The sequence below is a fragment of the Uranotaenia lowii genome, chromosome 1 (genome assembly GCF_029784155.1).
Source record: "Uranotaenia lowii strain MFRU-FL chromosome 1, ASM2978415v1, whole genome shotgun sequence".
Taxonomy (NCBI): Eukaryota; Metazoa; Arthropoda; class Insecta; order Diptera; family Culicidae; genus Uranotaenia; species Uranotaenia lowii.
The window spans coordinates 137450580-137464077 of NC_073691.1; the positions used below are offsets into that span (position 1 = coordinate 137450580).

Here is a 13498-nt window from a genome sequence, read left to right on the forward strand (position 1 = left end):
AAGGAAATACACATGTATCAAACTAGTCTACGTTACGGTTGACGAAATAAATAAATAGACACATAATTCGCACAGGATTAACAGTGGACAGCTCTTTCATTGTATTACGCCAGGTACCATGTACTTCAATTAGCCTTTAGTTTTAGTTTTAACTCTTAATCCAAAGAAAGGTGAAGTGGATGGATGCGAAAACCCGGTTGAAAATTTATTTCAAGTGTAGGGCGGAGGAATCATTGAAATCAAGATTTTTGAGTAGCAAAAAAAACGTCAACTCGGTACTTGAACAGACACTCCATCAATTTTTATTAATTTTAAAAAAATGGTCAAAGTTGATCCGAACCAGTGTAAACTAAAGGGTGATAAGGTCAAAATTTGCTCAATATCAACTTAACGTATTTCTTTCAATTTTGCATTTAAAAAACCTGAACACCCCTCATTTTGAAGGTGTGTGTGTGTGTAGAATGTTGCTCCTATTTTGATTTTGGAATTCACTCTTCAGTTGTCAAAATGCCGCCCAAGGAAGAAGAGCAGCGTATCAAAATTTTGCTTGCGCATCGCGAAAATCCGAGCAACTCGCACGCAAAGCTGGCAAAATCGCTAAAAGTTGCCAAATCAACCGTTATAAATGCAATTAAAGTGATTAAGGAACGTTTGTCGACAGCCAGGAAGTTTGGATCGGGGAGAAATCGAAAACCGGAAGCCGCTGAGACGACAAAGATAGTTGCCGGTAGTTTCAAGCGAAACCCCAACCTCTCTCTCCGAGATGCCGCAAATAAGCTGGGTGTATCGTCTACAACCGTGCATCGAGCCAAAAAACGAGCCGGACTATCGACTTACAAGAAGGTAGTGACTCCAAATCGCGTTAATAAAAATATACAACAGCCAAAGCGCGGCTGTACACGACGATGCTGACGAAGTTTGACTGCGTGGTAATGGACGACGAAACCTACGTCAAAGCCGACTGCAAGCAGCTTCCGGGACAGGAGTTTTATACGGCAAAAGGAAGGGGAAAGGTAGCAGATGTTTTCAAGCACATGAAACTGTCAAAGTTCGCGAAGAAATATCTGGTTTGGCAAGCCATCTGTACCTGTGGCTTGAAAAGCAGCATTTTCATAGCTTCCGGGACTTTCAACCAAGAAATTTACGTGAAAGAGTGTTTGAATAAACGTCTGCTGCCTTTCCTGAAGAAACACGGTTGTTCCGTACTGTTTCGGCCGGATTTGGCATCTTGCCATTACGGAAAAAAGGCCATGGAGTGCTACGCTGCCAACAACGTGCAGGTGGTTCCCAAGGACAAGAACCCTCCCAACACGCCAGAGCTCCGCCCAATTGAGAAATACAGGGCTATTGTCAAGCGGAACCTGCAGAAGACCAAAAAAACTGCTAAGGACGAGCAGCAGTTCAAGGCAAACTGATTTTCTACGGCGAAGAAGGTGGACAAGGTGGCTGTACAAAATCTGATGGCAGGGGTTAAGCGTAAGGCCCGGCAATTCGGATTTGGAAAAGCGGAAGCCTAACTGAATATTTTTCCTGAATTTTATACTAATTAAACTTGAAAAATAAATTTAATTTGATTTATTAAATAAACGATTTCACCGATTTTCACGCGTTTTCCCTTGACCAAATTTTGACCGTATAACCCTTCAATTTCGAAATTATAAGGAATACGAACAGATTAAGTTTTTGAAAACTATCACTTTACTCAAATAAGTTCCACTTGAGAATGTTTATGCTTATCCATTCGTGATGAAGATCTAGCAACTGACACGATTCACACGCTTGTTCCGCTAACAGATGATTTTTTTTCTGTTCTCGAAACAATCAATCCCAAAATCATCAATAATTTCAATAGTTCAAATCACAAAAAAAACCAGTGAATAAAAAAAGTTTTTTTTTAACATGTTTTATATAGTACCGTGAATACCGTCAAACGGGGCTTCATAAGGAAAATATGTTCTGAAAGCTGAAATATATATTTTATTCAAATACACGGTTTTTTTGATACCTAAGATTTCAATACTGCTGATGTATTCGAAGAAATAAATGTAATTTCTCCTTGATTGTTATCGAATAATTCCCAGATTTTGGTCAAATTTGTCCGGATATTGCCCGTATTTTGGGATGAGAATTTTAAAATCAAATGCCCGGATTTTGCCAAAATTTTAGATAAAATTGTCCAGATTAGCCCGGGAAAAAATTTGACCGTAAAAAGTAAAAAATGAAAAATTTTAGCGAGAATTCACGTTATAAAAGTAATCGACGCAACACAAGCAATTTAACTTTGAGTGATGAAATCATACTTTTTCCAAAAGAAATTAAGTTTTCGACCGTTCGCTAATAATTTTTTTTTCGTTCTACGGTAAATTGGTTGACCTCTAGAATGATAACAGTTCAGAAAAGTCCAGAAAATGAATTCACGTCATGGTGGAATGTGTCAACTGAAATTATTACTTTAGAAGATTGGTGTGACGTTCTTGGATTGCTGCCCGTAGGATTCCATTCTGGGTGCTGTAATAAGGCGCCTTAATGTATACTGTCAATATGATGCCTTAATTTTTTTTTAATAAGAAACATAAAATAAAACGCCTTCAGGAAGTTCCAATGTTTTGGAATGTGAAAGATGAAAAAATAATAGCTACTTTTTTCGCAAGTATATCAAAATCACATTGAGATACTTTTGAGCCGAATTTCATTTCGCACTTGAAACGTTGCGTTGTTGGCTCCATGCATCTGGAAGCTAAAGCACGTGCTTCCCGCTGCAGTTCAGAGAGAATGTTGGAAAGCGCACTGTAATGCTTTGAATTGGTAATTGATTACCAACTTAAGCCGAAGATAAGCCTCAATAGCTCCGTCACAGTATTTGTTTTTTTTTTCAAACGGTGTTACTATCGGTCAATTTGTCGAATTAAGTTCTACGATATCAGGAAGAATTGTTTTGAAATTTGTGTTAATGCCATCTAGTAACAGATAAGTTCAATAGTTTTTTAAGTATCATTTACTTCAACTATAATTGATAAGTTTGGTTTGGGAGTAAGGCTCCGTATTTTCAGCAAGTCCAGTTTTATGAATGCAGACGATGATCATTAAGATACCAACGTTTATGGCCTTTAACAAGTGTCTGTAAATTCCGAATAGAAATCCCATTGAAGATTTATCAAAGCGAAGGCTGCCATTCTTACAGACTCTTATCAAAGTTCGGAGAATGAATCGGAATATTGAATTGGCGATTCAAAATTTTCTGCTGCCGTCAGTCCGCGAGTGAATTCGGTTCGGTGCGGAGGATTAGTGGCAAAAACCTCCTCGGTGTAACGCGTCTTTATAAAAGTTTCTGTTCGGTGGCTGAACAATTAAATTTGCCACAAAATGGCTATCCTATCGAACATTGTTGGTAAGTTATGTCGCGGAACCAATTCGGAAGTGAATTTTGAATAGGGCGAATGTGCCAAATTCAAACAAATGGAGTTATTAGTAGGGTGATAAAGTATGTACGGAGACAACAACATTAAATAAAGGATATTTCATCCTCGAGAAGTAAAGTATACGAAATAAAATTTATGTTGGGAGCTTTTGGAGTTGTCAAACTTTGAACGCGTTTTTCTCCAAACAGTTTGGCTCATTCGCCGTATTCAAATTTCGATACCGAATTGTGTTTCTGTTAAATTCATATATAAAATGATTTATTGGCTAGGATAAACTAGAAGTTTAGTGAGCTCAACTGAACAACGTTTAATAATTTAATTGCAAATCGTTTAGAAGAACTTTAAAGTTTATGTTCAACTAGCTGACCCTGTAAACTTCGTTGTACCATAAATTCAATCATAAGTTTTTTTATGATAAGCTGTCCGTTTGCTCGAACGAAGATTTTAAAAGCTTGTCAATTTCGAGGACAGAAGTATTTCAAGATAATATGACTGCTTTTAATTACGTTGAAAACAATAATTCAATACAGTTAATAATTGTATTAAAATGATATTAAAAATCGCTCAATATAAAAGCTAAGAAATATTTCCACTGATTTTGTATGAATGTCAGGAAGAAGAATAGTTCATTGCAAAGAATAAATTCGTTGTGCATATTATAATAAACTTGTGCGACAAATTTCATCAAAATCTGTTCAAAATCGTTTCCGTTGTGTCGTATTAGCAAAGATCCTACCTACCTAAGGGTCCAGCGCCGATTGACCGGTGCATAGGGCTAAGATAAAAGATCTCCACTGCTGGCGATCCGGAGCCAGCGTCTTCACTTGCTGCCAACCAAGGTTCTCGTCAACTGTGCGGATTTCAGCGGCTAGACTTTGCCGCCACGAGCTTTTGGGCCTGCCCTTCTTCGATGCCCATCTGGATTCCAGTCAAGCGCCTCTCTGCAAATCTCGTTTTCATCTCTTTGCAGCGTGTGCCCAATCCATCTCCACTTACGTTCCCGAATCTCGATTTCTAGCGCCCTTTGATGACACCGGCGATGCAGTTCAACGTTTGAGATCCAGTTGCCAGGCCACCAAGCACGGATGATGTTCCGCAGGCAGCGATTCACAAAAACTTGCAGTTTTCGCGTCGTCACCGCATATGTGCACCAAGTTTCACACCCGTACAGCAATACGGATTTGACGTTTGAGTTGAAGATTCGGATCTTAGTTCGTAGAGAGATCTGGCGTGACCGCCAGATGTTTCGGAGACTCGCAAACGCAAATCGGGCCTTTCTGATCCGGGTTTCGATGTCCTTCTTGGTACCACCATCAGGCGTAATCTGGCTACCAAGATACTGGAAGAACTCCACTGTCTCAACCTGTTGTCCAGCTACCACGAAATTGGAACGATTTTCTGTATTGATTTCCATCGACTTGGTCTTTCCGACATTGATTTTGAGACCTGCTGCCTTGGAGCTTTCGGTGAGGTCGTCGAGGTTGCTCTGCATGTCTTGTTGTGTTTGGGCGAGCAAACCAATATCGTCTGCCAGGTCAAGGTCGTTTAGGTATTCCATGGTTGAAGGATTCCACGGCAATCCTTGGTTTGGTCTACAGTCAATCGATCCAGTCAAGATCTCATCCATTACGATGAGAAAAAGCAGCGGTGACAAAAAACATCCTTGTCTCACTCCAGCAGTTACCGGGATTGGTTCGGACAAGACACCGTCGTGCAAGACCTTGCACGAAAATGCCTCGTACTGTGCTTCGATGAGATGGACTAGTTTCTTTGGGACCCCTCGTCGTCTAAGAGCAGCCCAGATGTTTTCGTGGTTCAGTCTGTCAAATGCTTTTTCGATATCAACGAACACCAGCAGAAGAGAGTCCTGGAATTCGTTGATTTGTTCCAGTATTATTCGTAGCGTTGTGATGTGGTCCACACATGATCGTCCGGATCGGAATCCAGCTTGTTGCCGTCGGAGTGTAGCGTCGATTTTCTCCTGGATCCTGTTCAGGATCACTTTGCAGAGTACTTTGAGGGTTGTACAGATCAAAGTTATGCCACGCAAGTTACCGCACTCTGTTAGGTCTCCTTTCATTGGGACCTTTACGAGGATACCCTGCATCCAGTCGGCCGGGAATGTTGCAGTATCCCAAATGTCAGCGAAGAGACGGTGCAACATTTGTGCTGACAAGGCAGGGTCGGCTTTGAGCATTTCAGCAGGAATGCAATCGATTCCAAGCGCTTTGTTGGATTTCATGTCCTTGATTGCCGCTTCTATTTCAGCCAGCGAGGGCGCTTCCGAGTTGACGCCATTAATGCGACTTACTGTGGGCGCCTCGAGCTGCGGGTTCTGTTGGCCATTGCTATTTGTAACTCGGAAAAGTTGATCAAAATGCTCAGTCCAACGCTTGAGCTGATCTGTTCGATCTGTCAGCAGCTGACTTGCTCGGTTTTTCAGCGGCATTCTTGCATTAATCCTTGCACCACTAAGGCGGCGAGAAATATCATATAATAATCGGATATCTTCAATGGCGGCGGCTCTTTCTCCCTCTTCGGCTAGGGAGTTTGTCCAGGCTCTCTTGTCTCGTCTACAAGCTCGTTTAACTGCCTTTTCCAGCTCCGCATATCGTAAGCGGGCGGCTGCTTTGGCTGACCCGGTACATGCCTGCTCAATTCCGACTTTCGCCTTTCTCCGATCATCGATCATCCTCCAGGTTTCATCCGACATCCATTCACTTCTTCTTCCACACACTTTACCGAGAGTACCATGGCTCGTCGTGATAAAGGCATTCTTGATTCCACACCACTGTTCTTCGACTGTTCCGTCTGTCGGCAACTACGAGGCTCAGGATTCTAGCTGTTCAACGTATGCCCTTTTCACCTCTGGATTCTCCAACCGGCGGACGTCGTATCGACACCCGACTTTCCTACTCGCGCCGTTGGACACGCGCAACTCTCAGTCGTATCTCGCCAAGGACGAGGTGATGGTCAGATGCAATGTCTGCGCTTCTTTTGTTGCGGACATCAAGAAGGCTCCTTCTCCATTTTCGGCTGATGCAGATGTGGTCAATTTGATTTTCTGTTCGGCCATCTCGGGATACCCAAGTGACCTTATGTGCTGGTAGATGGGGGAAGAGCGATCCACCGATCACCATGTTGTTGTTGCCGCAAAATTCTACAAACAGTTCTCCGTTTGCTCATCTGTCCTAGGCCATGGCGCCCCATGATGCGCTCAAAGTCCTGATTATCGGAGCCAATCTTTACGTTGAAGTCGCCTAAGCGGATTTGAATGTCACCCTTCGGAATTCTCTCAACCACGTTGTTCAATTGACTGTAAAACTGCTCTTTCTCCTGCAAATCGGCAACGTCAGTTGGCGCATAACACTGGACCATTGTAAGATTTCTAACCCGTGTTCTGAATCTGGCTACGATTATTCTTTCGTTTATCGGTTCCCATCTTATGAGGGCTGCATGTGCCTGCGGGCTTAACAGGAAACCAACTCCTCGTTCCCGAGTAGCATGTTCTCCTCGTATGCCAGAGTAAAGCAGTACTTGCCCAGACTGTGTCTTGTGTTCTCCAATGTTAGGCCAACGGACTTCGCTCAGTCCCAATATCTCTAGCTTGAGGCGGCTAGCTTCTCTAGCAAGTTGAGCCAGCTTACCTGGCTGGGCAAGGGTCAATACATTCCAAGTTCCAATTCTAGTCCGTGTTTTCATGCTAAAAGTCGTTGCCAAAGTTCCAATTCGGTTATTTCTTCTCTCAGTTTCTGTAACAATACAAGATATCAGGAGCAGTAGGTTGTTAGCCTAAAGTCCCTATCCCGCGATGGGGCTGCCATCTTGGACTTAGCTGACGGGAGCCGCATTTCATAAATTCAGCCGCTTGCTGCAAGACAGACGCTGTTTGAGCCGCCCCTGACCTGGAGAACCGACGCTCGGTTGTTGTTGCACGCCACTCCTGACCTGGGGAACAAACGCGTGCGACCACCTTCTCAGTCTGCATGCGACCAAAGCATCCACCGGGGTTGGGTACCCGATCTCCGCTTAGGTTACTCGCATCCCAGCCGGTACCACGGGGAGGTAGAGATAGGAGTTGTGAATTAGCAAAGATGCTGTATGTATATTCCAAATTTTGTATTTATTAAAAGCTGAAGTTTATTTGTACACTAAATCTAATTACAAAAAAAACTCGATTTGCTTGAAAATTTCTCGATTTATATCGTTTTTTTCATTGAAAATACATGAATTTTGCATTTTGATTTCTTTCGTTAAGTAAAAATTGTTGAGATTCCAAATTCGTAATAATGTAATAAATCATCTCGTTACATAGCTCTTTCATATTTTTAATTTAATTTAAATTAACCTTATAATTGATCGAGTATTGATTTGTTTCCAAACCCCTTCTTTGCGTTGATTTTGTTTGGGATTCCGTCCTTCCTTAGTAGAGGGCCTTTTAACTAATTCACGATCCATCATTACTTCGTAAAATTTCGGTCCTATGCGTGGGACAATCGGCGCCGGACTTTAAGGATAAAATAAGACTGCCTCCTCTTAAGCCCCAGTCATTAAAATCCACGTCAATCGGATCACCTGTTCTCAATTGATGATTGTGCTTCATACATATGGCGTATTTTGTTTGATTCCGGATTCGGCTCTGGAACCGTCCGAATAAAAAAGCGACTTTCGGGTTTCGAGTTATTCCATACGTAGGTGTGCGTGAGAACGACCGCAATGTTTACATGCAGCTGTCATTTTGTTCTCCCTTCTGGATTTCTTCACTCGGTTCTGTTGCAGCTGTACCGAAACTTCTTTGTTTTCTCAATTTGTTGCAACGAATCATCTTTTTTACCAAAACTTGTTTATAAAACAATTTTTATGAAAATCGCTTGAAAATTGTATCAGTTGCTTAGAACTTTATTTCGACTTTGTATGGAAGCCTTCCAGTTTTCAAAAAGGAAAGGTCACCTATAACAATTAATCATTTTGTTATCACGGTGTGTCTCTGATGGAACCATTTTATGTATCGAAAATTAGCATCGCTAGTTTTTGCACCATTCAAAAGCTGGGACTTTCCCCTTCCATTTGAGCCCAAATTTAAAATAATCCATCGAGAGGTCTAGAACAATTTATTTTTTTTTTGAAGATTTTTTTTAACCTTTTCAATGTTTTTTTCAAAGACAAAATCATACTAATCACGGTGAAAACGTATGTCTTACCTTTAGCGTTGATCCAACTCCATTTGTCAATGACATAATCCTAAAGGAAATTTCGCTGGCTACAACTTTGTAGAAGACAATAAATTGATACAAGTTGAGAGAAATGAGTGGCTTAAAATGCTTTAAATATATTTTCTACATTTATTTGCCAAGATTATGCACATATTCAAGATGTAACATTGCTCAGAGTATGAAATGAGTAACAAAATTTTCAAGAAAAGCTGGTACCATATTTTTTTTATAATGCCGAAACTAATTTAAAATCCGCCTTTTGTCACTTGGAGACGAAACATCATGAGGGGGTGGAGATAATAAAAATTAATTAAAATTTCAATAAATTGGAAAAAAAATTACAAAAACTTGCATGCAACAAACTTGTATACAATCTACATGGAAAACAAATCGAAAAATCAAGATAATTTAGATCGAAAATTTGGAAAAAATCGTAAACAACAAGCGATATAACTTCGATCTTCTACAGTTTGGCTTACGATGTTTCAACTGTTCGCGTTTTTGAAGATTTTATCAATATTTTGTTTAAAATACCTTACACTTTATTTATTCCTCCCATTTTTGGAAAAATCAGACCGACAAAAAAGGATAAGATATTTTTTTCCGGAATAATAAAATCCCACGCTCTTTATTCTGATCACCTGTATGTAAAAGATTGATTATTTAATGTAAATTAACCATCCTGAACATTTAAACACACTACAATCAATAACTAAGTTGGTGGAATAACATTTCTAGTCTTGGTACAATCAGTGATGAGAAATATTATTAGATTTTTCAAATGAAATAGTTATCACTCTGTTTATCACATTACAACTCATTTCTCTCAACTTGTATCAATTTAATTTCTTCTACAAAGTTGTAGCCAGGGAAATTTCTTTTAGGATTATGTCATTGAAATATGGAATTGAATCAACGCTAAAGGTAAGACAAATGTTTTCACAGTGATTAGTATGATTTTGTCTTTGAAAAATAAATATTGTCTTTGAAAAATAAATATTGGGATTAGATGCAACATCTGTATTCCACAACACTTATTCAAATTTATTTTGAATATAATGTTATTGAGATATAATTCAATGTGATAACAAAATGATGATGACATAGTTTCTCACATCTTAAGCTTGTTTTGTTTTATGTTTTGATTCTCATAGGAAAATTCAAAAATCGAGCATTAGATGTAAAAACAACAATTTTCAAGGCCGTAAAAAACTTTACCCAGTATGACAAATTTGCTCAATGATATCACCTTAAAACTTCATTTTGATTTTATGACCCTATATCAACATTGTTGGTGTAGAAAAAATCCTCGAGCATTCGTCAATTTTTTTTTAAATAAATATTTAAATGATTCAGTAACCTGTCTGGGGTAAAATAAAACAAAATGCAAATTAATATGAGACCTCATAAATCTGGTTTTCATATGCTGGAATAGTGCGAACAAAACCAAACAAATAACTGAAATTGGTGTCTTTATGCGTTATGGCCTTTATCGTATCACACATTTATTAAAAATTACAAATTTCAATACGATTTGATTATTTTGTTTTTTTCCAAAACCAAATTTGTTGCAAGTTTCCCCTTTTTTCGAGTAGCGCGAAAATAGAATGTTTTCAGAAACTTAAAAGTATCTAAAGAAAACAATATTTTTTCTGACTTCGTCAATTTGATGTCCCTTGACATTTTTTTTTAAACGTATGGTTATTTGTGGGAATAAGTTTTTTGGAATTCCCTTGAAGTTGAAAAGTGTTGTCCCAGTTGACGACGACATATTCACAAATGTGATTTTTTTTAGTTTGGCTTCAACAAATGATTTCAAAATCCCACACTTGACCATCATTGGAGTTGGCCAAATGAGGTGAAGATTGACTACGATTGAAATTAAAGTATATTTTGAATCTTAACTCTGTAAACTTTTACAAATTTAAAAGTTTATAATCACATATACTTCATACCACGTGATCCAATAGTATCATAAAAGAGTCTAGACAAAAATAAATGCGTTGCACTAATTTTGAGTAGGGAACTTCTGGCAGATCAACAACTGTTTGAGGCACCCGATGTTTAACTTTTATAACACATAGTATTTTTTGTAACCTTCTAGTAAATAAATAATTTTTGAGAAATTGTTGCACTATGAACGTTCCTGTGAACGACCGTAATTAGAATAATTGATTTCGAATTGGCAATTTTCCGACCAATTAGTTACAATGAATGTGAGAATAATTCGAATGGCGAATCACCCTTTCTGCTCTCGGCTTTGAACCAACGTTCTCGTTGTAGGTATAAGAGTTTTATTGAGCTTTTGATAACAAACCTTGAAATTTTATTTAAATTAACAGTGACCGTCACAAATGAAAGTTCACCCCTCATTTGTTTACCAAAATGCCAATATTTGCTGTTTAACAAGGTCTTTTCAAATCTCATTGAAGTCATCGGATTTCGAATAAAATCTGTGTTTTTGTCAAAATATATTCTGTAATGCTGGGATTTTTTTTCTTGCCGGTTAATGTTTATAAGGATGGTAGGCAGCTAAATGGGTCATATCGAATATCAAAAACCGATCATATACATTTTGAAGATTGGCTCAGTTGTTAAACTGACCTGTGCAAAATTTCAGCTCAATTGGAATTAATTTAGGGATGCTTCAAAGCGCTTAATCTACCTAGAGCTTAATCTACCAGAGCTGCGGCAACACACACGAGCTTGGAACAGCTTTTATAGTGATGGGAAAGATGCAAAAGCGCGTGATCGGGTGGTGGCCGATCAACTCACGAATGTGCCGGTTGAGAATCAAGGGCCGGTTCTTCAACATCAGCATCATCAACGTGCACAGCCCTCACCTCGGAAGTACCGGTGACGACAAAGACGAATTCTACGCGCAGCTGGAGCGTGAATACGACCGTTGCCCAAAACATGATATCAAGATCGTCATCGGGGATTTCAATGCTCAGGTCGGCCAGGAGGAGGAATTCAAACCGACAATTGGATGGTTCAGTGCACACCAGCTGACCAACGAAAACGGCCTCAGACTTATTGATTTCGCCGCCTCCAAACGAATGGCCGTACGTAGTACCTTTTTCCAGCACCGCCTCCCACACAAGTACACCTGGAGATCACCGTACCAAACTCAATCACAGATCGACCACGTTTTGATCGACAGCCGGCACTTCTCGGACATCATCGACGTCAGATCCTGTCGGGGCGCCAATATCGAGTCGGACCATTATCTGGTGATGGTGAAGATGCGCCCAAAACTCTCCGTAGTGAACAACACGCGAAACCGGCGCCCGCCTCGGTTAAATATCGCGCGACTGAAGCAACCTGAGGTCGCAGCAGACTACGCGCAATCGGTCGAAGCAGCGCTGCCGGCAGAGGGCGAGCTTGACGAAGCCCCTCTCGAGGACTGTTTGGATACCATCAAAACAGCCATCAACAGTGCTGCGGAGAACGTCATCGGTTACGTGGAGCGATCTCGACGGAACGACTGGTTCGACAAGGAGTGTAGGAGGGTGATGGACGAAGAGAATGCCGCGCGGGCGGCAGTAGTGCAGAGAGGCACCCGTCGAAATGTGGAAAATCACCGACAGAGGAAGAGGCAGCGAGTCCGACTTTTCCAGGAGAAAAAGCGCCGCCTGGAGGAGGAGGAGCTCGAGGAGCTGGAGCTGGAGCAGCTGCATCGTTCCCAAGAAACACGAAAGTTCTATCAGAAACTCAACGCATCCCGCGCAAAGGCTTCGTGCCGCAAGCCGAAATGTGCCGGGATAAGGACGGGGGTATCCTGACGGACAATCGTGAGGTGATGAAAAGGTGGAAGCAGCACTTCGATGAACACCTGAACGGCGCACATGCAGGAGATCAAGAAGGATGGCATCGCAGCTGAACTCATCAAAATGGGCCCGGACAGGTTGGCCGATTGCCTACACCGGTTGATAATCCGGATCTGGGACATAGAACAGCTACCGGAGGAGTGGAAGGAGGGAGTAATATGCCCCATCTACAAGAAGGGCGACAAATTGGACTGTGAGAACTACCGAGCGATCACTACACGAGCTATGGAAAATCATGGACGAGAACGGCTTTTCCGGGAAACTGATCAGACTGATCAAGGCGACGATGGATGGAACGCAGTGCTGTGTGCGGATTTCGGGTGAATTGTCGAGTTCATTCGAATCGCGCAGGGGGCTTCGACAAGGTGATGGTCTATCCTGCATGATGTTCAACGTGGCGCTAGAAGGTGTTATTCGACGAGCGGTGGGCGAAATGCGGGGCACGATTTTCAACAGATCCAGTCAACTTATCTGCTTTGCCGATGACATTGATATAGTCGGCAGATCATCTGCGGCGGTGGAGGAGATCTACCGCAAACTGAAACGCGAAGCAGGAAAGATTGGGTTGATGATTAATACGTCCAAGACGAAGTACATGCTGGCCTGCGGATCCGAGACCGACCGAACCCGCTTGTCCAGTAATAACAAGGTCACGATCGACGGTGACGAGCTGGAGATAGTCGAAGACTTTGTCTATCTCGGCTCACTGGTGACCGCAGACAATGACTCCAGCCGTGAGATCCGGAGGCGAATTATCAGCGGAAGTCGTGCCTACTATGGACTCCACAAGCAACTGCGGTCGAGAAGACATAGCCCTCGCACGAAGTGTAACCTTTATACGACGCTTATTAGACCGGTTGTTCTCTACGGGCACGAGACATGGATATTGCTCGAGGAGGACCTGCGTACACTTGGAGTATTCGAGCGACGAGTGTTAAGAACCATCTTTGGCGGCGTACAGGAGAACGGAGTGTGGAGGCGAAGGATGAACCACGAGCTCGCGCGACTCTACGGCGAACCCAGTATCCAGAAGGTG

General features: G+C 41.4%; 1 protein-coding gene across 1 annotated transcript in view; it reads left to right on the top strand.

Annotated features, from left to right (window-relative positions):
• Window positions 1–3256: 3256 nt before the first annotated feature.
• Window positions 3257–13498, top strand: part of LOC129740247 (glutamyl aminopeptidase-like) — a 65714-nt gene continuing 55472 nt past the window's right edge. The window contains exon 1 of the mRNA XM_055731856.1: window positions 3257–3388. Coding sequence (XP_055587831.1) covers window positions 3364–3388 — 25 coding nt within the window. The 5' untranslated portion in view covers window positions 3257–3363. The remainder of the gene's footprint in view (window positions 3389–13498) is intronic.